The 26,161-nt window shown below is 42.0% G+C and overlaps 1 protein-coding gene across 7 annotated transcripts in view; it reads left to right on the top strand.

Moving 5' to 3' along the window:
- CRTC1 (CREB regulated transcription coactivator 1) overlaps positions 1-26,161 on the top strand; it is a 136,396-nt gene that overhangs the window by 33,704 nt on the left and 76,531 nt on the right. For 6 of the 7 annotated variants that reach the window (XR_012666063.1, XR_012666062.1, XR_012666060.1 and 3 more), the window contains exons 2-9: positions 2,458-2,574; positions 5,763-5,900; positions 7,412-7,473; positions 8,506-8,600; positions 11,459-11,544; positions 13,922-13,965; positions 14,690-14,910; positions 25,376-25,503. Coding sequence is in view for 1 of the 7 variants with exons in the window: in XM_048830497.2 (XP_048686454.1) it covers positions 2,458-2,574; positions 5,763-5,900; positions 7,412-7,473; positions 8,506-8,600; positions 11,459-11,544; positions 13,922-13,965; positions 14,690-14,910; positions 25,376-25,503 (891 nt within the window). In the remaining 6 variants the exon portion in view is untranslated. Of the gene's footprint in view, positions 1-2,457; positions 2,575-5,762; positions 5,918-7,411; positions 7,474-8,505; positions 8,601-11,458; positions 11,545-13,921; positions 13,966-14,689; positions 14,911-25,375; positions 25,504-26,161 lie in introns of all 7 variants that reach the window. The other variant, XR_012666061.1, reaches the window with a different exon arrangement.

Raw genomic sequence — 26,161 nt, 5'->3', positions numbered from 1 at the left:
AGCCTCTTTTGTATGGAAGGTCCTATTGGGAATGAGAGTGGGTCTTTTAAAACATTTATGTTCTTTGTAGAAGGGCATTGAGACAGCTTTGCTCTATTACAGTGAAGTTGGTTGAGTGTTGACTTAACTGTGGGATAACCAGCAGCAGCCATTGCAGGGCAGAACTTTTAAAATGGAAGAGGCTGAGGTGAACAATAAATAAAAATACAAGACAAATGTAAATTTTTATAGTGGTGAAAACTAGTAAATAGTAGCAATAATAAGCAATTAATATTTAGTAATTTTTCTGCATGGAGCTCACTGAAGGTAGTGTTGGTAAGATCACGGATACATCAACGCCTTCTAACAAGCTCATTTTAAGACTGTTCTGGTATCAAAGGGGATGATCGAAGAATAAGGGAAGAAATCACTTTCACTGCTAAGTACAGCAAATAGGTTCTCAACTTTTCCATCCTCTGCAGATTGAGTTGCATTCCTAAGGAATGGGAAGCGCAGACCACTTGCTTCACAGTTGCTAAACAGCTAGCATAGTTTTTGTGCCTTTTTGACAATAAAATTTCTACAATTGAGATTAGATCTGTGAATTGTCTGATACATTTGTCAGATTAATTGCCTCAAACAAAACAGTTGAGAGATCTGGGTTAACTGGGTCTGTGGAAAACTGTTGGTTCTCATAGAGTGCTCACCGTTAAGGGACAAGTAGATTTGTTTTCTGATAAGATTTGGATTTTATCATATCAGTGTGCATGCTTATTATTGAGAGTGAATTCACTGTTTTGTGAAATTGAGCAACCTGAGAATGCTGTCTAGAGCCAGACATAATACAAGCAGGCCTGTGTCTTTTTCTCCCTCAGTTATGATTATCCTCTGGTGAATTTGCGCATATTCAGAACTGTTCAGGACACCTGGTCACATTATTACAGTTTTATCTGAGTATCCCTTGATAGTAACCCTTTTCAACTTTTTAGGAGGAAACAAATTGCTTGCCTTCACATAAATGTCTTTGTTCAACCCCATAGTCTTTGTTGTAGGCGTTTAAAGGTAGGATCATAGGTCCCATTTTTCATTTCCAAAGAAAGGGAAAACAAACGTGAACACTGAGCTTTGGGGATGCCAGATTTGTTGTGGCATTTCCAAACCACATTCTCTGAAATCCTGGGATTCTGAGAGAATGGCTTAAGGATCCGTTTGAGAGTGAAAATGAAAGATCTGTTGATGTACATGCTACAGTGCTTCTAGTCCAAGGATCAAACATTCTTTAAACAACTGTTCATTGCCAATCTAGGAATGCCCGTCTTACTTTTCGGAAAGTAGAACAGCTAAGCTGTCACATTTAAATGATCCAAGCCTGCACTTGGTCAGTCGAGCAGAGGGATATGGTGGCACTGTGACATCAGATCTGACTTTGCTGTGCAAAACCAGTACCGAAGTCAAGGAGAAATGCCTGAAAATGGAGTTAGTAAACTGGTAAATATGATTTGGATGCAAGATTTTCTATCTTGAAAAGAAAGCCAGTCACTTAAAACTTTGTTAAAAGGCAGGTTCTGTTGATCAAAAGTGGTTAAGGACATACAGTTCTCTGGAAAGAGAAGGAATAACAGTGAAAATAAGATGACTTAATTTCATGTGCAAAGGTTTCTTTTTTTCCTTTATCTCTTTACAAAAACTATTATTGGTTAGATGAACACATAGAACATGCTGAAATGTTTTTCAGGTAGTGTGTTGTCATTTAACATTTGAACATGTTTCCTGCATTCTCTGAAACCGTACTGTTTGTGTCACATTGTTCACTCTCATACAAGTCTCTTATAATTCTTTTTGCGGATATAGACTAACACGGCTGCTACTCTGAAAACTGACATTCTGGACATAAGAGCTATCTGCAGCTTGTCTAAAGAGCCTTTTCCAGTGTTAAGAAACTGGCGCACTGACAATAAGAGGATTTCCTACGCAGTATAAAATTACAATTTAGGCTGAGTAATTCTGTTCAAGGACAAATGCCGAAAACTTTGCAAATTTTGTTAAACAAATACATATATTTTAAATGAGAATGATTTTGTTACATATATATCTGAGCTCTTTGAACTTGTATCTAATTTTGGCATTAGTGTGGTCAAACATCAGATTAATGTAAGTTTTTAAATTCTAGCTCTTTAGTAGGTGAGATAAATACCTTGTGGTTTCACATAATTTATTGATATAAACTTGCATGTGGTCACTGTGATTACAAAGCTGACTTTCTATCATTTGTCAAGCAGAATTGGCAAACTGTCATCTTCAATCTTACTCTTCATAGTTAAACTTATTCATGAGCTGGTGTCAGTTTTCCTTTCACACTGTTTGGAATGGAAGCTGTTCTCAGTGATGTCTGAAATTAAGCACAATTGAATGAAATGAATGTTGTTTTTTAAAGTATCTCTCCAAGTTGCAATCATCCTTTTTTTCTTATTTCTTTAGTTACAATTACAGAAAACACAGTATTTGCAGTTGGGACAGAGTCGTGGCCAGTACTATGGAGGGTCACTGCCAAATGTGAATCAGATTGGGAACAGTGCCATGGACTTGCCTTTCCAGGTGAGCTTCAGCTGCTGTTTATACATTTTAAATCAGAGCTGTGACTTTCTTCAACTGGAGACTGTACAATAAAGGCTGATAACAGGCCCAGAGCACAGAATCGTAACCTCTGCAGATCAGCGTAACTGTATTAAGATTTGTCAGTCCTAAAGAATGTAATTTTGAAGTAGAAAAAGCGCATAGTGCTTTGTGGAAAAATATGTTACCAAGAAGTTGATTGATACAGTTCTGCTGCGCTCTGGTTGTGGACATCTTTCACAGTTGGTGCTACATAAGTGCATGCTGCCAAACAGTAACTTTGCTTTATTAATGATTATAGTGCCCATGTGCATCTGCATGGTACTGTTCAGAGGCAAGGGCCTTCGTTTTCAGTTTTTATTTGTTTAAAATTTCCTGGGAATTTATTGGTGCTTATTACAAAAATAAAAAAAAATGTAAAAACCAGTTCAAAAAATTGACTTCACAGTTTCTTGGGTAAATATTGGGGGGGTAGGAGGAAAGGAAAAAAGCAACAAATAAAGACAAGTAAGTGTATTGAAAGTATAAGCAGTTTAATGCTGTGGTTTATTTCATGGACTGTACATCAACAGTACATACACACACATATGCATGCGCATGCATATATCTGCCACGACATCGCCTTACTTTAAAAGACAGCCTTGCCTCTAGACATAAACTAAAGCACATCTACTTAATGTACTGGGGGGAGGGATAGCTCAGTGGTTTGAGCATTGGCCTGCTAAATCTAGGGTTGTGAGATCAATCTTGGAGAGGGCCATTTAGGAATCTGGGGCAAAAGTTGGGGATTGGCCCTACTTTGAGCAGGGGGTTGGACTAGATGACCTCCTGAGGTCCCTTCCCACCCTGATATTCTATGATTTTGTGATTCTGTTAGATTTTCTTAACATGAGTGTTTTTACATACTTGAGTGGTCTATAATTTGGTCAAAATTGGTAAAAAACATGTAATAGCTTTTGTAAAAGTTTTTAGTAAAAAACCAAAAACAAAGGGCCTTATTCACAGTGTGACCAGTATTGGACTTATGATGGGACCCGTTCCCAAAGGGGTGACAGTCTAAAGGCGCAAGTGGAAACGCACTGGACAAAATAATTCCAGCCACAGAATAAGATGGGGGTGGGAGGTGAGTCTATTACAGCGTGAATATTTTGTGGAATTGGGTGCATATTCTTGGCACCTTTTTTGGGGGGGTAAAATGCTTTAATCAAATGTCCTGTGGCTAAACGTTAGCTTCAGAGTAGGCTCCATTCTTCAGTATGGCTATTACTGAGGTTTTGTTATACTCTGGCTAATTTTTGAAATGACTCCTTTATCTAGATTAGTTTCTCATGATGCCTGAAACTGGTGGCTTGTTTCATTTCATTATTTGTGGTTTATATACTAAATCTGCTTAGCTTGCTCCTGTATTAAAAGACATTGTCAGAACAATCCTAGTTATGCATTTTTTTGCCCATGTTACTGATTAATATCCCATATTACTAAAATGGAAAACTTTTAAAATCTCATTTAATTTTCTCTGTTTAGGTTGCTTGTGTTCTGTGTATTTAAAAGTTTTACATAATGTCAGTTGCTACAGTTTCTAAGTGCTCTGCTCCTGTCTTTCCTAGACTAGGGTAATAATTTCCCAACTCCAAGGAACAAAAACTCTTCCATCCTCCCCAGAACCAATCCTCTCCCCTCTTTTCACCCCTCGAGCTCAAGCTCTGCAGAATTCCTTCCCAGGGTCTTCTCCATGCAGGCCCAGCTAAATTCCCTCTAAGCCGCTCAGCTGCTTATTAAGCCCCGCGCAGGGGCTCAGTGCTGTGGTGGGGAGGGGCACCCCTCCCCGCCAGCTCCACCACAGACCTGCCCCGGACTTGCCATGGCCAGCCGGGGAGAGGAGCCTCTCCCTCGGCCTAGCCCAGCCCCGCCAGAGCTGCCAGGGCTGGGGGAGAGGCGCCTCTCCCCTGGCCCCGAGCTGCTGCCGCAAGAGAGGGCTGGGGGGGAGTCCTCTCTCCCCACCACAGCCCCGGGGCAGCCTGCACTCCTCTCATCCCCAGTGGTGTAATGGCAAGATGGCTCTGTGGTTTGGCAGACGGACAATACGCTGTATTTGCAGGACCTGAATGAAGGAGCAAATTTAGGATTTTCCAAACAGATGGCGCAAAGGGATTCAGCAAAGCTGTTACGGTTGGCAAGGAGTTGAGAAGTGCCCAGTTTTTCCCACGTGGTTCACGGACAGCCCTTGATGTACGAGTGGAGGCTGAGCATTCTGTTCTCCCACTTATGCAGCTTTGTACTGTGATAATGTAGAGGATTTTGAGTGAGATTGCTTGGAAGTCTTGTCTGCAGCAGCTTCGGGTTCTGGGAAACCTGTTGCCAAATAGTAAAAGTTCTAGTGGCATATACATTGTTCTAATGCATAAGATCCATAGAGTGGAGTTGACCGGACTAGTTGTCTTCCCAATCTAAATGAAACTTTTAGAAAGTAAATTCAATTTTAAAATGTTTGTTGCTTTAATCATCTTTGTTAGCAACATGAGAAGGAAATTTCTTGTTTTGATATTTTTATTTTGTCAGTGTCTCTTAATATAATTATGATGCTGATGAGAGGGGGTGAGAAAAAAATGCCTTGAGAGAGACATTTCCTACAGAGCATCAAGTGAATGTTAGGAATCTGAAATTAGAATTCAGTGTACTCGATGAATCCCCTTCCTGCATCTTTTGCCTTCATGGTTAAGTTTAAGCTCCATTTGTCAGCATGTTCCTTCTGGATGCATGCTGCATGATACACCAGGAGTAACTTATGCACTAGTTAGCAGTAGGTTCATAGATTACTCTACTCATTTCTATCATTCCTGGTGTTTCAAAGATGGGGTAGGACTTAAAGGCTGGAAAAATAGTGCAAATTTAGGAAATCTGTTGCCGTCTGCCTCCCCCTATTTCTAAACTCTCTTTTGGGAGGTAGTTTCCAGTGCTTCTCCATTCCAGATATAGTGTGATCTGTCTAGTATATGAAAATTACATTTAAGGAAAAAGTTACATTGTCCAAATGATGATTGGCTGGTGTACCCGTAGCTGTTAGGTTTATTTTTAGTGCATACAGAATCAGGCCTAGCTGTGGATATATTGATTCTGTCCGGGTGGTTTCTGCATGTATTTTTTGGTTGATAACTTTTTATCTCCCTTAGACTCCTTTTCAGTCATCTGGACTGGATACAAGTAGGACAACTCGGCATCATGGTCTGGTGGACAGAGTGTATCGTGACAGAAACCGCCTTGGGTCACCACACCGGCGTCCGCTGTCTGTGGATAAACACGGAAGGCAGATATCCTTTGATTTATGGTGTGGCATTAAAATGTTGCCTTCGTCAGCACTGTTCGTATTTAAAGTTTGTTTTACAAATTGTTTTAAATAAACGAATAGATAAACCCCAAGCATTGTAGAGCGCGAGTGTGGATTATAATGGGGGACTCCTGAGTTCCATTCTGGTTTTGCCACTGATTCATTTTGTGACTTTGGGCATAAGAACATGCCGACTCAGATTAGAAATCCACCCAGTCTCACATCCTGTCTCTGACAGTGAATCGTGTCAAAGGAAGGTGCAAAAAACCCCATAATGGACCAACTGTCTTGCTTGCAGGGGACGTTTCTTCTGAACTCTGGACAGTTAATATCTCCTGTTCTGAAGCATTATCCAGTGTAATGTAACTGGATAGTCTCCTTATTGCTATATGGAAGTCTGATCTTTCACAAATCCTAATACTTTGCTTCTCTGTATCTCAGATTCCCCAGCTGTAAAGAGGGGACAATAATACATACTTAGTTCCCAGAGCTGTTGAGAGGCTTAGGTAGTGCCTTGAGATCCTTTTGTGAAAAATACAACAGAAGTACAAAATGGCAGTGTTGGTGGGTCTGACTCCTCTTTCAAAACTGAGCAGAACCAGGACTGAATTTTTTGCAGGTGATTTCTTTCCATTTCTATTACAAGCTGACTCATATGAGTTCAGCATCTGCCAAGCACTATTTCTTGGTGACTTTCATAAAACAGAATTAGTTTATTGCTGTTGACTAGCTTTAAAAGTGCCAGTGTGAGAGTGGTTATTGGAAATGAGGGTGATCCTCCTGTTACTCAAAAGTGACAACTGCTGGCCAGCTGAGTGGCATTATGTGATCTCTCTCTTTAGAGGAAAGTTGTGATACAACCTATATACACGGAGGGAGCAGTATTAGTGTGTGTATGATGGGAGGAGAGATGTGTAGTTGGAATAAACTGTATCTGAAGCTATAGGTTGAATTGCGTGCTCCTAGCAAGGTGCCATATTTCATGACCCACCCCGACTTGTCTGAGACGACTTCAGCCTGTGTGTGTGTGTGTGTGTGTGTGTTGGTGGATAGCAGGGAGAGGGGATCATTTTGACAATAGTGTGTGTGGCTAGGGAAAATGTAGGATTATACGGGAGGAGGTCAAGAAAAACGTTTGAGAAGAAGGTGGAGAGTGATTACCCCTTCATTTGACTGTTGAGAATGACTCCCTGTATACCATTCCACCCCAGTAGGTATAAGCATTTTTTGTTTATGTATTGTCAGGCTTGAATTTTTAAGTAGGAACACCCTTTCCTACAGCACCTACAAAGCCACCATTAACATGCATATTTTGTTTGAAATGTCATGCCAAAATCAGCATTTCCTCCACAAAGAAATGCTCTTTGCTTTTCTCACTAGAGTGTATTGGCTCTGACAAAGTAACTTAAATTATTCCTTGTTCAAAGCTTTCAAATGGGCCTGTTATTTAAACAAGAGGCTCCTGGTTTTCTCCCCCTTAACTAATTGAATCACGTGGACAGTTGTCCATATGGCACTGTGTATCTGTCGCCTCCATCGGATACAAGCTGGAGAAGGTTAGTGGCATAATTCCATGTGCATTGGTATTTGGTCCAAAGACTTAGATCCTGTGACAACCCTTAGAAGTGCAAGAAACATTTGTTTTTCCCTGTGGCAATTTACAGTACTTAGGGTAATCTGGATTGCCATGTGTGGTTTTTTTTTTTTAAACTGAATCTAGAACTTAATGTTTTTTCAACTCTGTATGGATTCTTTTAAGAGATTGTTTTTTAAACTTAAAGTATGCCAGTGCATAATTAGATTTTGAGATATAAAGTTTCCCAGGTTTACGCCTGTAGAGGGGTAAGATGCTCAGAATTACTGAGTTAGAAAATCATAGGTTTTTACCACTACATTAGAAGTGGGGCTGGTCTTTCTTCACAAGCAATCAGTGAGCAAAGAATGTGTAGTCATTTGTCCCCACCGTCATGCCCCTTGCACCACAGTTGGGAACAAGGAGTGCCTATGTGGTATGCTGTGTTTACCAGTTTGAGGACACATCATCATGCAAGAGTGGCAGAGTAGAGGACTGGGATCCTGGGACTCCCACAGTTTAATTCTGGCTCTATAACAGGCTACTTTTATGTTCCTTGGCAAGTCAGTTTCCCTTTTTGTAAAATGTGGGTGATATCTTCCTCGCAGAGATGCTGTGACGCTTAAGCAATGTTTATAAATTGCTCTCAACTCCAAAAGTGCTGCTGCTTACTCTGAGACCATACGCTGCCCCAGTGGTACCAGCGAGAGCACACCCCAGATAGTTTTCTATCTGTAGCGGTTTGTTTGTTCGTCTTTGATGTTCCTCCTAAACTCCGTTGTTTTGTTGAAACAGTTACTCTATAAACGTGTAATAAATTCAGTTCTGTAAAGTTATCTGATCGTTTCATCAAGAAATCTTGCCCAGCATAATCCCGGTGTAATATTTTACAATTACAAAGTGGTATTTCAGGTTTATTTTAATTTGCTGAATTTCCCATGTGACTAAGGGGATTGTTATCCTCATAAGCATCCTTAGTTTAAAAAGCTGACAGGTTTCTTTGCTTTCTTGCCAGGACCAATTCAGATTCTGCCTTGCATCAAAGTACAATGACCCCAGCTCAACAAGAGTCCTTTTCAGGAGGGTCACAAGACATGCAGCAAAAAAGAGGTAAACTCTGTGGGGGAGAAGGGTGGGAAATGGAAAATCCATTTCAGAACTTGATATCATTAAAAAATTGTTTTTCCCGTATAAGTGGGACTGCAGGAATTATCAAAATGTGGTTGGTGCCGGAGAAAAGTGCCTCAATGACAGTTCTGGAGACTGAAATCCAAAAGAAGTAGAGCATTATCAGCGATAGAGCAGGCTTCTCATACTCTATCCTGGCATTTTACTTCAGCCTTGTTTGGCATGGCCCATCTTCAAGAGTGAGAAGGTAGTTTAGATTTCCTGGACCAGCCAGTCCATGATTTGTATGCTGGCACTACTTTCGGGGCTTCCAACTAGCTCCAGTTTGTAGTGATGGTTTGCATTATGGACATGTTTTAGAACTGGGACTGAGATCCCTGTGTTGTTTAACATTGAGCAATCATTTGGTGGCAACAAGTTTTTGGGTACCAGAGGTCACAGTGAGAGCTCTTTTCACAAAGAGAATGTGTTCCAGACGATTTTAACCAAGATTTAATACCCCGTGGTATCAGTAGTACTGGTAACTGTTGGGGAAAATTGCTGTAATTGACAAGGTTTATTTTGGGCATTTCATTTAGTTTGTTACTTGTTGATTGATGAATTCTGGCTTGTGACAAACATTCCAAGTTGGCAGTCTCATAAAATATTAAAGCAAGTGGCAAACAAAATCAAATTATTTAAATTAATTCTGGCTTCAGAATCTTAGGACTGCTACATTTCCTTTCCAGTAAATTAATCCAACAGATTTCAAGGGCTTTCCTCCAGTGACCAACCTTACCTCAAAATATAAAACTTCCAGTGTTCAGATTGAAAAACACATGACTGTTAACACTTATTGTTCAATGTGCAAGCTCTTAACTCTAAATATTACCTAGGTTCAGATAGTCTGATTCTCCCCTTGGGCAGGTGTTGGGGATCATGACAATAGTAAAACTACCTGGGCCTTTTAAATATTTAGGGGTGGCTTTGGTAACTTTCGCTTTCCATTTTTTAAATTAGCCATTGTAAGCTACTTTTTCAAAATTTGTCAAATAGCTATGATGGAAACCTGATTAAAATATGGCACCATAGAGGGGTCTTCTCCAGTTCTTATGGGTAGCAAATAATCAATGTCTTATACCTCAGTACCAATGTTTAGAAATATAGGTTGGTGTTTTTAATGTCACTACTGACAGGTAGCAATAACCATTAAACACCACTACTGATTTTTGGTGCCCTCTACTGGTTTTTGCTTCTATTACCAGTTCCAAAATATATTGGAGGCCCTTTAATCTATGCAATGAGATTTACAGATGCATCTAAAATGACTTTGTTTTAGTCCTTGAAGAAATAGACAGTAATACTGATATATAACAGTCAAGTACACACATTCTCCATTGTAACTTCTATTATGTACTCTTTACACCACGATATAAATGACCTTTTACAAAGTACTACAAATTTATACAGTGCTTTTCAAACGTAGGCTCTGGTCCTGCAATCAGATGCATGCACGTGGGCCTTTGTGCCTGCATGGAACCCAAATGGGTTGTAAAGTCTGCATGTATGCATTTATTGGATTGGGGCCATAATGTAATATGTCATAGCCTAGAAAGGTTTCTGCAGATGGAAATCTGCTTTGTATGGATGTTCTGTCTATGTCACTATGCAGTCTTGCTGCTTGCATGATGAAATTGTTTCCAACTTTGAACCCATAAACGTCCTGGACCACAGAAATAGTATAAATTCAGTTTCTCCTATCCCAGTGGAAATGTCTAGTTTTTGCCCCATTGGGGCAACATTGGTAACTCACTAGAAGCATTTAAGTCTTGCATATCACGGACTTAAAATAGAGCAGATAAAAAAATGGGACCACCTCAAAGGGGAAACTACAGGTCCCAGCATGCAGTGCTCCATCTAGATTTGAGCAGTCTAAATCAGATTTGGAGTAAAATTTTCAAAGGTATATAAGGGTATGTCTTCACTGCAGAGTTAACCTGGGCTCTTACTTGGGTCTTGCCCCTAACACCCGTCTCCCCTCCACATACAACAACTCGCTCGCCCAGGTTTGATGCTTTTAAACTCTTGGCTAGCTGGCCCAACTGGGGTTATAGAGCCTGGGTACAGCTTTCACTCAGGCTGGTAACCTGCCCTCTGTACAGTAAGGACAAGAGCTAAATCATTTGAGTGCTGATAGTCTTCTAGTACCTTCCCAAAGGTCCTCCTGTGTGTCAAGAAGGTCACACAAGCTCTTTCTCAATTAATTGAGAAAGAATCACAGGAAGAAAAAACCCAGTATGTGGCCACAGCTGGGGAAGGTCAGCTGACTCAAGGTCTTGGGGCTCCACCTGCAAGATTGGAGGGTCGCCAAGCTCGGGCCCCAGCCTGTTGCCTGAATGTCTACACAGCAATTTTTCAGACCTGCAGCCTGAGCCCTGCGAGCCAGAGTCCACTGATCCAGGCCAGGCATGAGTTTTTTTTATCCCTGTGTAAACATAGCCATAGAGTGGTTCAGCTTACTGTAGCACTGAGAGCCATGGGATATGCCCCCAGAAGTCCAAATGATACACACATATATCATTTAGGCTAAGTCATTTACATGCTTTTGAAAGTTTTTTGTGCTAGATGGAAAAACAAATAGCTTTTTAGAAAGCTGATGAACTACACTTGGGGTGAAATACATTTTTTTAGTGATCTGGATATAGTTTTATTCTGAAATATACATCTTATTTATTAGTTGAGAATAGGAATTATTTATGGTAAAAAATTACCACATTTTTTCCTGACTGAAATATATGATTGTTTCTGCAGGATGTAGCAGATTTATAATAGGATGTGCTAACTTTTATTGTGTTTTCTAGTCTTATTATTGACTGTCCCTGGAATGGAGGAAAGCACATCTGAAACAGACAAAGCCCTTTCTAAACAAGCATGGGACACTAAAAAGGTAGAAATGCCAAATCTTTGTAAGGTTCAGATGTTCTAGTCCAGACAATGTATTTTGTAAATATATTTAGGTAAACATTTTGAATAATGTTGAATTGAAATGAACTTTGCTTGGTCAGACTTGAGTTGAAGTTCTATATTCTGCAACAAACAACCTAAAGTGAGATCAGGGAGCAGTATAGCTATCTCTCTGTGCCTATTGTTGTCAACTGTCTCGGCGGAAACTGTATTCTAAACTTGAGTCTTGGAAGACTGTTAAAGCAGAAAATGATTTTCAGCTGTCTTGCTTTAAAATTTATCTGTAAATGTTAAGTTTGCATATAAAAACTCCATTAATAGGTTGGTCCCTTATGCAATTGCTTTTTTAAAAAAGTACCCAAGCATTTGTTTCACTTACTAAGGTTTGTCAGGAATTGACAGATTCCAGGAAATTTTAAAGTGAAGGCTGATATGTCATCCTTAGCTTGCGCTATTGCATTAACAGTGCACCAGTAAGAACAACATGAATGAAATTCAGAATTAAAACATTCTTCCATCATCTTTTCAAATGCAGAAAGCTACTTTAATGAAATAAAATGCACTCTTTCCATACTTGTATCTCTGCTTTTATTTCTACCACTCACCATCCTGCCTCTTTTTTCTCTCCTCCTTTTCTTTTTTTCTGTGAATTTGTCTAACTGGCATTTCTCAAGGCAACTTCCGCACCAAAACAATGATCAGATTTTTGTTGTTTGTAAAACAAATGGTAAATATTCAGGATTTTAGTTATTTTGCTCCTATAGAGCTGCTATTGTCTCCATGCTTTCCCCCATCAGCCTGGTTACTAGATAGATAGAAGTAGCAAAGGTAGCATTTGCTTTTGAGATCTGAATATTTTTTTAATGCTTAAATAAGTCTGGATGTTTAAGCAGGTCTGAATTATTGAATATTAATAAACTTTTTATTTAGAAAAAATATATTAAAGAACCAATAGGGAAAGGATGTTTGGTTCATGAAGTTCTTCAAAACCAAGGCTGAATTAATGATTTTCTTGAGCTGTTCTTTGTGTTAAAGTATTTTCAAAGTCTAATTGTGGCTTCTCAGCATGGCAGCTTTCTCTTTTCTTCTCTCTTTGCTACGGTCTCCCTGCTTACCTTGGGAATTGTGTGTTTTAACAGTCAGTCCCTAGCAAATGTAACCTTTCTAAAAAGGGTATGCATATTTTATAAAAAGCCATGCATTGGTTAATCAAGTGATTGTTCCCTGTATTACATGCAGATTGAGCTAATTTGGCTTTGTGATCATACAAAGTGACTGCTGCCATCATGTGGGATTTTCATATGAGAAGTCTTGAAAGTGACATTGTTGGGAGGACTGCAAGGTTCTTTTTCTGTGGATTACCACTGTAGTATTCATGTCCATAAAGTGTCTAGGAGACAAGTTTCTCTAAGCTCGTGGAACTCAGTAAGATAGAAGTAGGACTTGTATTCTGGATGTACTATTGATGCCTGAGTGTCTGGTTTATGACAGTTGGATGCAAAGTCTTACACCTCATCTGAGAGCTTTTACTTTCTAATAACTGTTATTTTAGCACAAAGATATGCTAGCAAAGGCAATAATGAATACATTTCATACTATTATGTCTTATCAGGAAGATTGCAATCCTGTTTTGGTAGAACGTACCCTGCAATTGTCCAGGCAGATTTTCAGGAAATATCAAAATGGAAATACTTGATGTAACAAACATTAGGGATCAGAGTTTATATCCTGAGCTGGGAGATATGGGGAGCAAGTACTTCTGTGTAACCCCCTTGCAGACTCATGGAGCAAGTGTTAAAGAGCTTTGCGTTTTTCTCCTCCATTGCTATGCTGTGGCGCTTTTGGAGTGTGGCACTGTGAAGTGGGAGATAAGGGCTTAGATAACCTATTAAAGTTTTATTGATATACCAGTCTTGCACTTTCCAAGTTTTTTTCTAAAGTGCTACTTGCTTTTCTGTCATTCAGTTAGCGTTTTTGTGATAGTTTGTAGATTTTCATTCATTTAATGTCGACAGCCCCGACGTATAGCGATAGGCTTAGATTTAGTAAGAAAAATGATGTGGTCGATGTTTGCTTGCTAATTTAAGCAGGTGATGTTTTACTCTTGCTCCGTCTTCATTTTGTTTAGTTTATCATTGGAACTTTGAAGCTTAGCTGGCTTAAAGTCCATGCTGAGATCAGTTTTTTTGGTGTGGCACCAAACACCCATTTTGAGCAAGAAGAGGCTTTTAAGAGCATATGAGAAACTGCTCTTCTTAGGTTTCATTTAGTAGGTTTCCTATCTTTTAAAACAAATTATTTCCTAAATGTTGTTTTCCACATTTCTTTGCCTTTCACAGTGTCTTTCTGTTCTATTTTAGACAGGGTCATTGAGGCCTAAATCATGTGAAGTTCCAGGAATCAAGTAAGTTTGGGAGTGGGGTATATGGTTTTGTAGGGATGCATGTAGAAAGTTCACTGCCTGTTCCTAAGCTTCTTGCTCCGTAAGCTCTATTGATTAAGGTTCCCTCTATACTGACAATGAAACAATGCTAACCAGATAACTTTTAAACACTGAAAACATGGTGAATGCTAACGTTCCTTGAACATGGTTTGCTTGGCCATGGTAACCCAGATGATGAAACCATTAAAAAAAATGTTCTAGATTCAGTCTCTAACTAATTATACAGAGTACATGTGATTTAAAACAGGAGATGGAGAGTCAAGAATTCTGAGTTTTATTCCCAGTTAGGCATGTTTTGTGTGAACTCGGACAAATCGTTTGACCTCTCTGTGCCTCAGATTCACAATCTGTAAAGCTGGGGGCTGAGATCTTCAAGGAGAGTTCATCACTTAGACATAGGCTTTATATGATCGTAATCACCATGAAATGCACAAAGTGTAGTTCCCTCTTCTAAATAATATGGAAACAGCTGCAACCCCACTGAAAATATTGCCATGTGACAACTGTGGGTAAACGTTAAAACTTTATAACAGTGACCACTCTAAATATTTTATTTGTATATTTTTTTACATAGCTTTGTGCATGACCGCTTCAGATAAACTTTCTTTTTGTATATCATGTGGGAAGTGTGTATGTAGACTAAAATCTCAACTGACTTTTGTTACTGTATTTTTTTTAAATTTAGCATCTTTCCATCAGCTGACCAGGAAAACACTACAACGCTGATTCCTGCTGCACATAACACAGGTGGCTCTCTGCCAGACCTGACAAACATCCATTTCCCTTCTCCCCTCCCAACACCACTAGATCCTGAGGAATCCACGTTCCCATCCCTGAGTAGCTCCAATAGCACCGGAAATCTTGCAGCCAACTTGACTCACTTGGGCATCAGCACTGCCAGTCAGGGTAAGAACATATCCAAAGGGCGAATTTATAGATTGTCCGTCAGTAAAAAGTCACTTTCTATCCCTCAACAGTTGTGTAGCATTGCTGAACATTACTAAACAGCTGCTGTGTTTCATCTCAAAGTTAGCGTCACTGGTGTATGCAACTCGTATAAATCATTTTGGGATAAAGAAATGTGTAAACAGTCATAATTAATTAACTCTGTTTTGCGTATCCCTTCTGTGATAGTCTTCCATCTTTCATTCTTGGCGCACATGCATTATTCTGGTTTTATTTTGTATGATTCTTCCAAGGGTGAGATGCAATGTCCGCATCTTGGCAGTAACTCGACTCATTTTCTGGAGTACCAGCCAGAGTGCACCCACGTAGGGAAACCCACTGCAGCAAATTTCTTGATTTCTTGTTTCCATTCCTTCTGTCCTCTCTTTTTGTTGTGGTGACTCTCTTGAGAGATTGTATCATTCCTTTACCTGAACCAAATGTGGACTGTTAGGCAACTGAATTAGTATATAAGCCCCCTAAAATACGTTCTAGTCGGGATTGTTTGTAAGCCTGACTGTTTCATAGCACAAACTGCATTTTTGAAGAGATCCTAAATACACCCACCTTCATAAGGCTCTTAGGAATAAGCTTGCAATCATCTGGACCATGTTGTTTTAGAGTTGTATCCTGCTCGCTCTTTGTTTTGTTGTGGCCTTGGATTGTAAGCTCTTTTTAGGGCAAGGACTCTTGTGTTTGTACACCTCTTAGCACAATAGACCTTGATGCTGGTTGGAGTCTCAGGGCTTGCTTCAATACAAATACATAATTAAAAATCCCATTATCAGCCGTGCTAGAAAAATGTCAGTAGACCAGCACAACTACTGTATTTTCAGGACCAGTAGCCTTTTCCAGGCAAATAGCCTGAGGCAGTGATCAAAAAGAATCAATCTCTGACTTGGGTTATTTTATTTTATTTTGAAATAACTCATGTTGCCTGAGCAAGCAGGTGCCTTATATCACTGACAACACCATTAGCAAAGAAATGGCATTTTATAAAGCACCAGGCCAGAGGGCCACTGAATGAGTGCTGCGAGCATTCATTTCCTTATACAAGTTGTCTTGGTTATACTGCACTCTTCCTTCCGTCCCTTTCTTGTGTAGCTTGCCTCTGTTGCTGTGCCCTATTACTTTGTATCCACAGTACATCATGGGCTGCAAAAGAAGCAAAGAAATGGGAAAGATAACGGGAAGGGAGAGAGACTGACAACAGAATAAGAGATGAAGGCCAGAAGGGAGGAGAAGAAAGAAGGTGGTGCTGGGGCATGTGGCGTAGGAGTTGGGATAAACATTCTTCGTATATGGTAGCCATCAGTGATAAGCACAGAACTTGGCTCTTCAGGTTGCTGCAGACCATGACTGGGCATTGTAACAGAAAAACCTGCAGAACAGACGCCTGTTAATTCAGACTGCTTAGATCAAAAGACCTTGAAGTTATCGGATCTGAGTACCCCTTGGAAGAGGGTTTCTAAATGTTACTTACCATAAAGGCGCTCTCTTTTTCTTCTGAGGTTATACTTATCAGAGGAATAGATGTGAGTGGGGTTAATAGTTTGTCTGACCATCAAATAATGACAGGCAACTTTTGTTTGCTAGTCATAAAATGGAGTCATACCGTTGTATCTGGCAAGAGAAGTGTACTTTCTTTGGCAAAGCACCCTTGCAAGCTTTTCTTAAAAGTACTCACTGCATAGCATCCTGAGAAACTCTAATGATTCAAATAAGGTGGACACATAACCAGTGACAATAATTTAAAGAATGTCACAAGAATACTGTTAAAAATATTTTTATTCACAGAAGTGCTGAACAGTCCTTAATTAGTTTAATCCCCTTATTTTTAGTTACAATTGTCCAAATGAAAATATAAAACACGCTTTTTTAATCAAGCCTTTCCCAGGAGCTATTTCCCATTGTATATGTCGAGATATGCTTTTCTGAACACTTGCCCTTGTGCTTTGGAGGAGGTGTAAGGGGAGAGAATGCACCTTTTTGGATTTCTTATTAGAGCTCGTTGGAAATATTTACACAAAACATTTTCATCAGAACTTGATGATTCATCAAAATCTAAGCATTTTGCGGAGCTTTGTTGATATCAGTGAAATTCTGCTGGAAACTTCCTACCAGCTCACCTGCCCAGCTCCTCAGCAGTCCGGGCTTGCAGGCTTTTCAACAGCCCTCCTAGGAGCTGACCAGGTGTTGGGAGCCCAGGGATTTGGGGTTCTCACATGTCAAGCAGCCCAGCCTTCCAGTGTCTCTGGCTCCAGGACAACCCACCAGGCTGACTGCTTTAGGGTTGAGACTCCCAGTAGAACTGGGCAGAGAACAGTAATTTTGTTTCATGGAGGATTTTAAAATGTTTGATGATTTGTTTCAAATGGCTATGAAACCAAATTTCTAAATTCTCAGTGAAATGGAATTGCCATTCTCTGCCCAGCTCTGTTTCTCATGGCTTTCTTGCAATTTACTCTTTGGTGCTTAGATACCAGATAGGTACCTTAGAAATTCCTGATACGTATAGTTATAACGAATCTCCTTAAACAATTCCTCTCCTCTCCTCTCCTCTCCTCCCTCCTTGGTGTTTTTTGCACCAATTAGATTTTTTCATAAATTCCAAAGCCAGAAGGAACCACTGTGATCATCTAGTCTGACCTCTTGCATAACACAGTCCAGAGAGCTTCCCCAAAATAGTTTCTAGCGCAGATCTTTTAGAAAATCTTCCAATCTTGATTTAAAAATTGGATATTAAAAATATTAGTAACTGTTATCATGTTGCATGCCTTCTTTCCACTCCAGTCCTTCAACACACCCAGACCATTGTTTAAAAAGTGGTCTGTGTTTAATTATTTTAGTCAATTGCTTGTAAGTCAGTTTCTCCAGGTGCTTATTTTTGCTGCTCTTCTAAGGCCTGGTCTGCACTACGAGTTGAGGTCGAATTTAGCAGCATTATCTCGATTTAACCCTGCACCCGTCCACACGACAAAGCCCTTTTTTGCGACTTAAAGGGCTCTTAAAATCGATTTCTTTACTCCACCCCCGACGAGGGGATTAGTGCTGAAGTCGGCCTTGCTGGGTTGAATTTGGGGTACCATGGCCGCAATTTGACAGTATTGGCCTCCAGGAGCTATCCCAGTATGCTCAGTTGTGACCGTTCTGGACAGCGCTCTCAACTCAGATGCACTAGCTAGGTATACAGGAAAAGGCCTGCGAACTTTTGAATTTCATTTCCTGTTTGGCCAGCATGGCGATCTCACCTGCACAGGTCACCATGCAGACAGAGCTCATCATCACAGAAGACCATGAAGTCACAGAATCGCTGAAGAGCTCCAGCATGGACTGAACGGGAAGTATGGGATCTGATCTCTGTACGGGGAGACAAATCCCTGCTGGCTGAACTCTGTTCGAAAAGACGAAATGCCAAAATATTTGAAAACATCTACAATGGCATGAAGGACAGAGGCTATAACAGGGTCCCACAGCAGTGCTGCTTGAAAATTAAGGTGGTCAGGCAAAGCTACCCAAAAAACAGAGAGACAAACAGCCGCTCCGGTTCAGAGCCCCAGACATGCCACTTCTGTGATGAGCTACACGCCATTCTAGGGGGTGCAGCCACCACTACCCCAACCCTGTGCTTTGACTCCATCCAAGGAGTGGGAGGCAACACGGAAGTGGGTTTTGGGGGCGAGGAAGATAGCTCACAGCAAGGAAGCGGAGAAACCGGTTTCCCCAACAGCCAGGATCTGTTTATCACCCTGGACCTGGACCCAGTACCCCCTGAACCAACCCAAGGCAGGCTCCCGGACCCTGAAGGCGGAGAAGGGACCTCTGGTGAGTGTACCTTTGTAAATATTATACATGGTTTAAAAGCAAGCGTGTTTAATGATTAATTTGCCCTGGCATTTGCAGCCAGTACAGCTACTGGAAAAGTCTGTTAACATGTCTGGGGATGGAGTGGAAATCCTCCAGGGACATCTCCATAAAGCTCTCCTGGATGTACTCCCAAAGCCTTTGCAAAAGGTTTCTGGGGAGGGCAGCCTTATTCCGTCCTCCATGGTAGGACACTTTACCACGCCAGGGGAGTAGCACGTAGTCAGGAATCATTGCAGCGTATGGTCCCGGTGTTTGCTGGCATTCAAACAACATCTGTTCTTTATCTCTGTGTTATCCTCAGGAGAGTGATATCATTCATGGTCACCTGGTTGAAATAGGGTGGTTTTAGTAAGCGGACATTCAGAGGTGCCCGTAACTGCTGGGCTGCTTGCCTGTGGCTGAACAGAAATCTTCCCTGCTGTTAGCCACGCGGTGGGGGGTGGGGTGAAGCCATCATCCCAGAGAATTGGGTGTGTGGGGAGGAAGGGTTAGTTGGGTTTCTGCTGCATGTGAACCCGGAAACCGCAGCCGCTCCTTTTAAATTGCCAACCCGTTTTTAGTGGCTAACCCAACGGCTACTTCGTATGGGAAATGAGGGTGCTGCTGTTTGAAATCATTCCCACATGTTATGAAAGTTAAAGAAGCCAAAATACTGTGCCTTACCATGGCTGCCTGCAAGCCGAATTCGGCTGCCCGGCCCTGCATGAGTGATCTCTCACACCAAACCAGCATACCCTCAATAAGAGGCAAAATACGACCTTGTAATGAAAGCACATGTGCTGTGTAATGTTAACAGCAAGGTTTACTGTGAAAGAGTGTACCCATTGTTCTATAAAATGTGTCTTTTTAACTACCACTCTCCCTTTTTTTCCCCTCCACCAGCTGCATATGTTTCTCCTTCCCAGAGGTGAGCGAAGATTAGAAGGCGAAAAAACCACACTCATGATGAAATGTTCTCTGACCTCATGCTGTCCTCCCACACTGACAAAGCACAGCAAAATACTTGGAGGCAGACAATCTGAGTGCAGGAAAGCACAATATGACCGCGAGGAGAGGTGGCGGGCTGAAGATGGTAGGTGGCATCAGCTTGCTGAAAGAAGGCAGGGGTCAATGGTCAGGCTTCTGGAGGATCGAACTCCTATGCTCCAACGTATGGTTGAGCTGTAGGAAAGGCAGCAGGAGCACAGACCGCCGCTACAGCCCCTGTGTAACCAACTGCCCTCCCCCCAAGTTCCATAGCCTCCTCACCCAGACGCCCAAGAACACGGTGCGGGGGCCTCCGGCCACCCAGCCACTGCACTGCAGAGGATTGCCCAAGCAACAGAAAGCTGGCATTCAATAAGTTTTAAAGTGCTGTGTGGCCTTGTCCTTCCCTCCTCCATCACCCCACCTGGTGCTTCCCTCCTCCACCACCCCTCCTGGGCTACCTTGGCAGTTATCCCCCTATTTGTGTGATGAATAAATAAAGAATGCATGAATATGAAGTAACAGTGACTTTATTGCCTCTGCAAGCGGTGATCGAAGGGGGGAGGGGAGGGTGGTTAGCTTACAGGAAAGTAGAGTGAACCAGGCGAGCAGTCCATCAAGGAGAAACAAACAGAACTTTCACACCATAGACTGGCCATTCCTGAAACTGGTTTTCAAAGCTTCTCTAATGCGCACCGCGCCCTCCTGTGCTCTTCTAACCACCCTGGTGTCTGGCTGCACGTAATCAGCAGCCAGGCTATTTGCCTCAACCTCCCACCCCGCCATAAACGTCTTCCCTCTTACTCTCACAGATATTGTGGCGAGCACAGCAAGCAGTAATAACAATGGGAATATTGGTTTTGCTGAGGTCTAACCGAGTCAGTAAACTGTGCCAGTGTGCTTTTAAACGCCCAAATGCACATTCTACCACCATTCTGCACTTGCTCAGCCTATAGTTGAACAGCTCCTGATTACTGTCCAGGGTTCTTGGGCATGGCTTCATGAGCCATGGCATTAAGGGGTAGGCTGGGTCCCCAAGGATAACTATAGGCATTTCAGCATCTCCAACAGTTATTTTCTGGTCTGGAAAGTAAGCCCCTTGCTGCAGCTGTTGAAACAGACCAGAGTTCCTGAAAATGCGAGCGTCATGTACCTTTCCCGGCCATCCCACGTTGATGTTGGTGAAACATCCCTTGTGATCCACCAGAGCTTGCAGCACTATTGAAAAGTAACTTTTGCGGTTTATGTACTCGCCGGCTTGGTGCTCTGGTGCCAAGATAGGGATATGGGTTCCATCTATGGCCCCACCACAGTTAGGGAATCCAATTGCAGCAAAGCCGTCCACTATGACCTGCACATTTCCCAGAGTCACTACCCTCGATATCAGCAGCTCAGTGATAGCGTTGGCTACTTGCATCACAGCAGCCCCAACAGTAGATTTGCCCACTCCAAATTGATTCCCAACTGACCAGTAGCTGTTTGGGGTTGCAAGCTTCCACAGGGCTATCTCCACTCGTCTCTTAACTGTGAGGGCTGCTCTCATCTTGGTATTCTTGAACTTCAGGGCAGGGGAAAGCAAGTCACAAAGTTCCATGAAAGTGCCCTTATGCATGCAAAAGTTTCGCAGCCACTGGGAATCGTCCGAGACCCGCAACACTATGCTGTCCCACCAGTCTGTTTGTTTCCCTGCCCCAGAAACGGTGTTCCACCCCATGAACCTGTCAAATTGACACCATGATGTGCACATTGCAGTGGCCCATACTTTGTGAGAAGTCTGTGTCCATGTCCTCCTCAGTCTCGTCCCCGTGTTGCAGTTGCCTCCTCCTCGCCTGGTTTCGCTTTTCTTGCAGGTTAGGGTTCTGCATATCCTGCTGGATAACATGCGTGGTGTTTATAGCGCTCATAATTGCCGTGGTGATCTGAGTGGGCTCCATGTTCCCAGTGCTATGGCGCCTTCACTGAAAAAAGGCGCAAAATGATTGTCTGCCATTGCTCTAACGGGGGGGAGGGGCGACTGACAATATGGCTTACAGGGTTGGCTTACAGGGAATTAAAATCAACAAAGTGGGTGGCTTTGCATCAAGGAGAAACAGAATGGCCCCCTCAAGGATAGAACTCAAAACCTTGGGTTTAGCAGGCCATTGATTTCACTGAGGGAGGGAGGAGAAAATTAATACAAAACAAATCTGGTCTATTTCCTGTTTTGATCCACTTCATCTATCTTTATACATCTTGCTGGCAGCAGACGGTGCAGTACAACTGCTGGCCATCGTCATCTCCTGGGTGCTCGGCAGAATATGGTGCAGTAGGACTGCCGGCAGGACTGAATCGCCATGAGACAAAACTTAAAAGGGAAATGACCTGGCTGAGTCACTCCCACGTTTGCCCAGGTGCCCCTGACTGACCTCACCGAGGTTGGCTAAAAGAGCACCCTGGAGTACAGCAACGATGGCTACCAGTCATACTGCACTATCTGTTGCCAAAAGGCAATGAGCTGCTGCTGTGTAGCAATGCAGTACCACGTCTGCCAACACCCAGGAGACACATGGTGATGGTGAGCTGAGCGGGCTCCATGCTTGCCGTGGTATGGCGTCTGCACAGGTAACCCAGGAAAAAAGGTGCGAAACGATTGTCTGCCCTTGCTTTCACGGAGGGAGGGAGGGAAGGGGGTGCCTGACAATATGTACCGAGAACCACCTGCAACAATGTTTTTGCCCCATCAGGCATTGGGATTTCTACCCAGAATTCAAATGGGCAGCAGAGACTGCGGGAACTGTGGGATAGCTACTCACAGTGCAATGCTCCGGAAGTCGATGGTTGCCTCGGTACTGTGGATGCACTCCGCAGACTAAATGCCGACCATATGCACTTAGAGCATTTGTGTGGGGACATACACAATCGACTGTATAAATATGCTTTCTACAAAACTGACTTCTATAAATTTGACCTAATTTTGTAGTGTAGACATAGCCTATATTCCATCCAGCTTGTCAGTAGCTCTCTGATGTTGAGATGCACAAAAACTAACCTGTTGTCCAGGAAGCAGACTCAGAGCTGTATCGAATGGACTGTCCTCTCCTTGTTCCATAACATAATGCCTAAAATTAAGTTCAGTTGCTTTGGTGTGAAGATGGAAACTCTATGTCAAAGGCTCTGACAATCTCTGTAGTGTTGCTTCTTGCATCAGCCTCCAGTGGGTACAGAGAGCACTTTGTCATAATTAAGAATTGAAATCACCTTTTGCATTAGCAACATAGTGTTTCTATGAGTGCTGCCTTTATCCCAGTTTTTCAAGGCTGAGCTGAAGTTAATAATAGGCAATGCAGGTCAGAGTGAATGCAGAACCTTGACAGATGTTACCTGTTGAGATTGGTTGCTTTTGTGGGGAATTCATATTTAATGCTGTTTAGTTTATTGTAATGAAAACTATTTGTGTGTCCTATTCATCTACACATGTGAACAAATCTGTTACACTTAGAAATGAATCTGTTCTTGCTTTGCCCTTGTTCTTTGCCTGCCAGTAAACCATTTATCTCCTTTCAAATGCAGCTGGAATAGGACTGGTGAATACAGTGGGCAGAAGCGCTGTTCAGGATTCTGTGGCATAAGGACAATGTGGGGTGGGAGGTGGAATTACCTGTTCAATGTACTACCCTCTAGTATATAACACTGGGAGCGGGGAAGGGCAGAACGAAAGCACAAGACTCAGGGCTTGTCTACGCTTAACACTTCAGCAGCACAGTTGCACTGCTGTAGCGCTTCAGTGTAGACACTACCTACACCACAGAAATCCACCTCTCCGTGAGGCAGTAGCTAGAATTCTTCCACCGATGTAGCACTGTCTACATGGGGATTTAGGTCGGCTTAACAAGACCCATTGGGAGTGTGGATTTTTCACACCACCGGGTGGATGTAGTTAGTGACCTCATTTTCTAGTGTAAGCCAGGCCTGAGTAACTTGTTTCCTTGTCTTTCTGGTCCAAGTTTCTGCAACTCTGATACACCGTCTGGAGCTGTTGGGTTGTTCAAACTTGTCACATGAATGAGAGCCAGAAGCACTATTCAAACTGTGGCAAAAGTTTTGGTGTTAGATTCTGTGTTGTCCTTGTCTCTCACTGGTACCTCAGTCATGACTACTCACAGAAACATGGACTTGCTCCTTCACTACAGAAAGAGTTAGTAAATTACAGCAACTTTGCAGTCTTTCATCCTAAGGTTGCTTGCTTTATCTTCAGCCATGAGAGCTTGAGGAATGAGAAAGTATCTCATTTAACAGCAATTTAACAGCAGCACTTCTAGTGGGTGGAAGAAGTTTCATTTAGTGGTCAGAGGAGGAGATGGTGGGGTTGGGATTGACCGTTTCTATTTTCAGCTCTGCCATTTTCTTGCTCATTGACTTCGGGGAAAGTCATTTAATCTCTGTGCATTCAACTTACCCAACTGTAAAGTGGGCATATTAATATCTATGCCACGGGGATGTTGCGAGGGTTAGTTAACGCAGTGCTTAGAGAGCCCCTGATGAAAAGTGCTGATGCTGTGCAAACTAAGTAGGGGCAGGAATATCCCTAGTAACTGTTGTAGAGTGTTCTGTGCTGAGCATTGAAACCTCCCTCATCAATAAATCTGACCTCTTATTCCAGTAACAAGAAAAACTCTCCCACAATGCAACCATTCATCACTGATTCGTCAAACAGGTACTTTCTGCCTAGGTGCTTTGTATGGTCCTCCTTGTAGTATATGAACACCTGAGATTGTTTACGGATGTGGGCCCCCTATGTGGTTTCCGGAGTCTGTGTAAGGCTTAATTAATGTCTGTACAGCACTTGAGATCTGTGAATGAAGGGTGTCATAGCAGGGTAAGTATTAATAAATAGGGTTGCCTGCAGCCAGAGGGAGTCCATTTGGCATGGAACAATGGTAGCCACAATTCAGGGTCTTGAAAGTGCAGGATATTAGTAGGGGAAATAAGAAGTGGCTCAGGACTATGAGATGAACACAGATAACAGCCTTCCCCATCATTCCAGGAAACAAAATTATGGCCCTGCTTGTATTATTTTTTTATAAAATGACCTGACTTCATTTGCCCTTGGAAGTTTCCAGTGGGTCTCATGGCCTTTGGGATAGGTTGGTGGTTCTGATTTTCAGTCTGTGGGCCACTTTGTTAGAAGGGATAGTCTTGCAGACCCCCTTCCTGTTCCCTGCACCACAGACTGCACTGCCCAGTTCTCAAAATGTTTCATTCTATGAAGCATCAAGAAAGGTTCTGCATGCCAGTTTGACAACCACTGGGCTAATTGAATGGCAGTATCTATTTGTACATTAACAGGAGTGATCAGCAAAGATGCTTGCAACAATCTTCTCTCCATCGTGGCATTTTCACTGTCACAAAATCCATTACAGATTTGCTAAGAATTTAAGCCTGATGCTGCATTCAGCATAGAATATTGGCCTAGCCATATTCAACACTTTACTGTAAAGTTTTGTAAAATTCAGCCATTTATTCATCATAATTTTACTTCATATAAACAAATTGTTAAATGTAAACAAGCATCACCACAGTTCCTGCGTAAACTGGTTTCTTCCATTAATGGCAGGAATGACAACGACGCAAGCCTCATCCCGGCAGCCAGCTGTCAGTCCCCTCTCACTGAATGCAGACTCCAGACGACCACAGTCCCAACAGATGTCTCCTACGCTCTCACCTCTGTCGCCAATTACTCAGGTAGGAGGCTGCGTGGAGATCTGGAGAAGGACTACATTTTATAAGAATAATGAACCTTGTTCCATTTTGTAAAGTTTTAGATCATAGCTGTCTGTTTCTGTCTTCATTCACATAGGGAAATGTTAGCTGTAAGGTTGATAAACCTGTAGTCGTGTCATTAATTTAATAATTTTCTCCTTTAGGTATGTTTGTAAAGTTAATGTTGTCATGTTCCTTTTTATAAATAAATGCTTTGGGCCGTTTTTTTTTTTTTAATTTAAATCAAAGCCAACAGCCAGATCTGAGCAATTCTACCAAGATAAATTCACGTATACTGTCAGACAGTGGAGAAGACAGTTTAAGGAAACAGATTTCACTTTGTCTTCCAAGGCCTTGGAAGCACTAAGGAAAACCTCTTTCTTTAAAGATACCATCACAAGATTCTCTTGTGTTTCATGCTTCCATGTGAATCGTGAGAAACTCCTTTGGCTCTTAGGATTTTTGACCCTTTGATGCACCTGTAGGCTGCCTCTGCCATACCTGGCATGCTCTAGTTTGGTTCTTGAGGGGCTCAGAACAGGGACTTAGTAGATGGGTTTTCCTTGACTGACTGACTTGTCAGCTTTCAAATCAAACATTCAACTAGGTTTGCAAACACACTTTTTATTTATTTACAACA

This window comes from Caretta caretta, chromosome 25, assembly GCF_965140235.1.
Source record: "Caretta caretta isolate rCarCar2 chromosome 25, rCarCar1.hap1, whole genome shotgun sequence".
NCBI classification, from domain to species: domain Eukaryota; kingdom Metazoa; phylum Chordata; order Testudines; family Cheloniidae; genus Caretta; species Caretta caretta.
The sequence above is the reverse complement of the archived record's forward strand: the minus strand, read 5'-3'. Positions and strand labels throughout refer to the sequence as shown.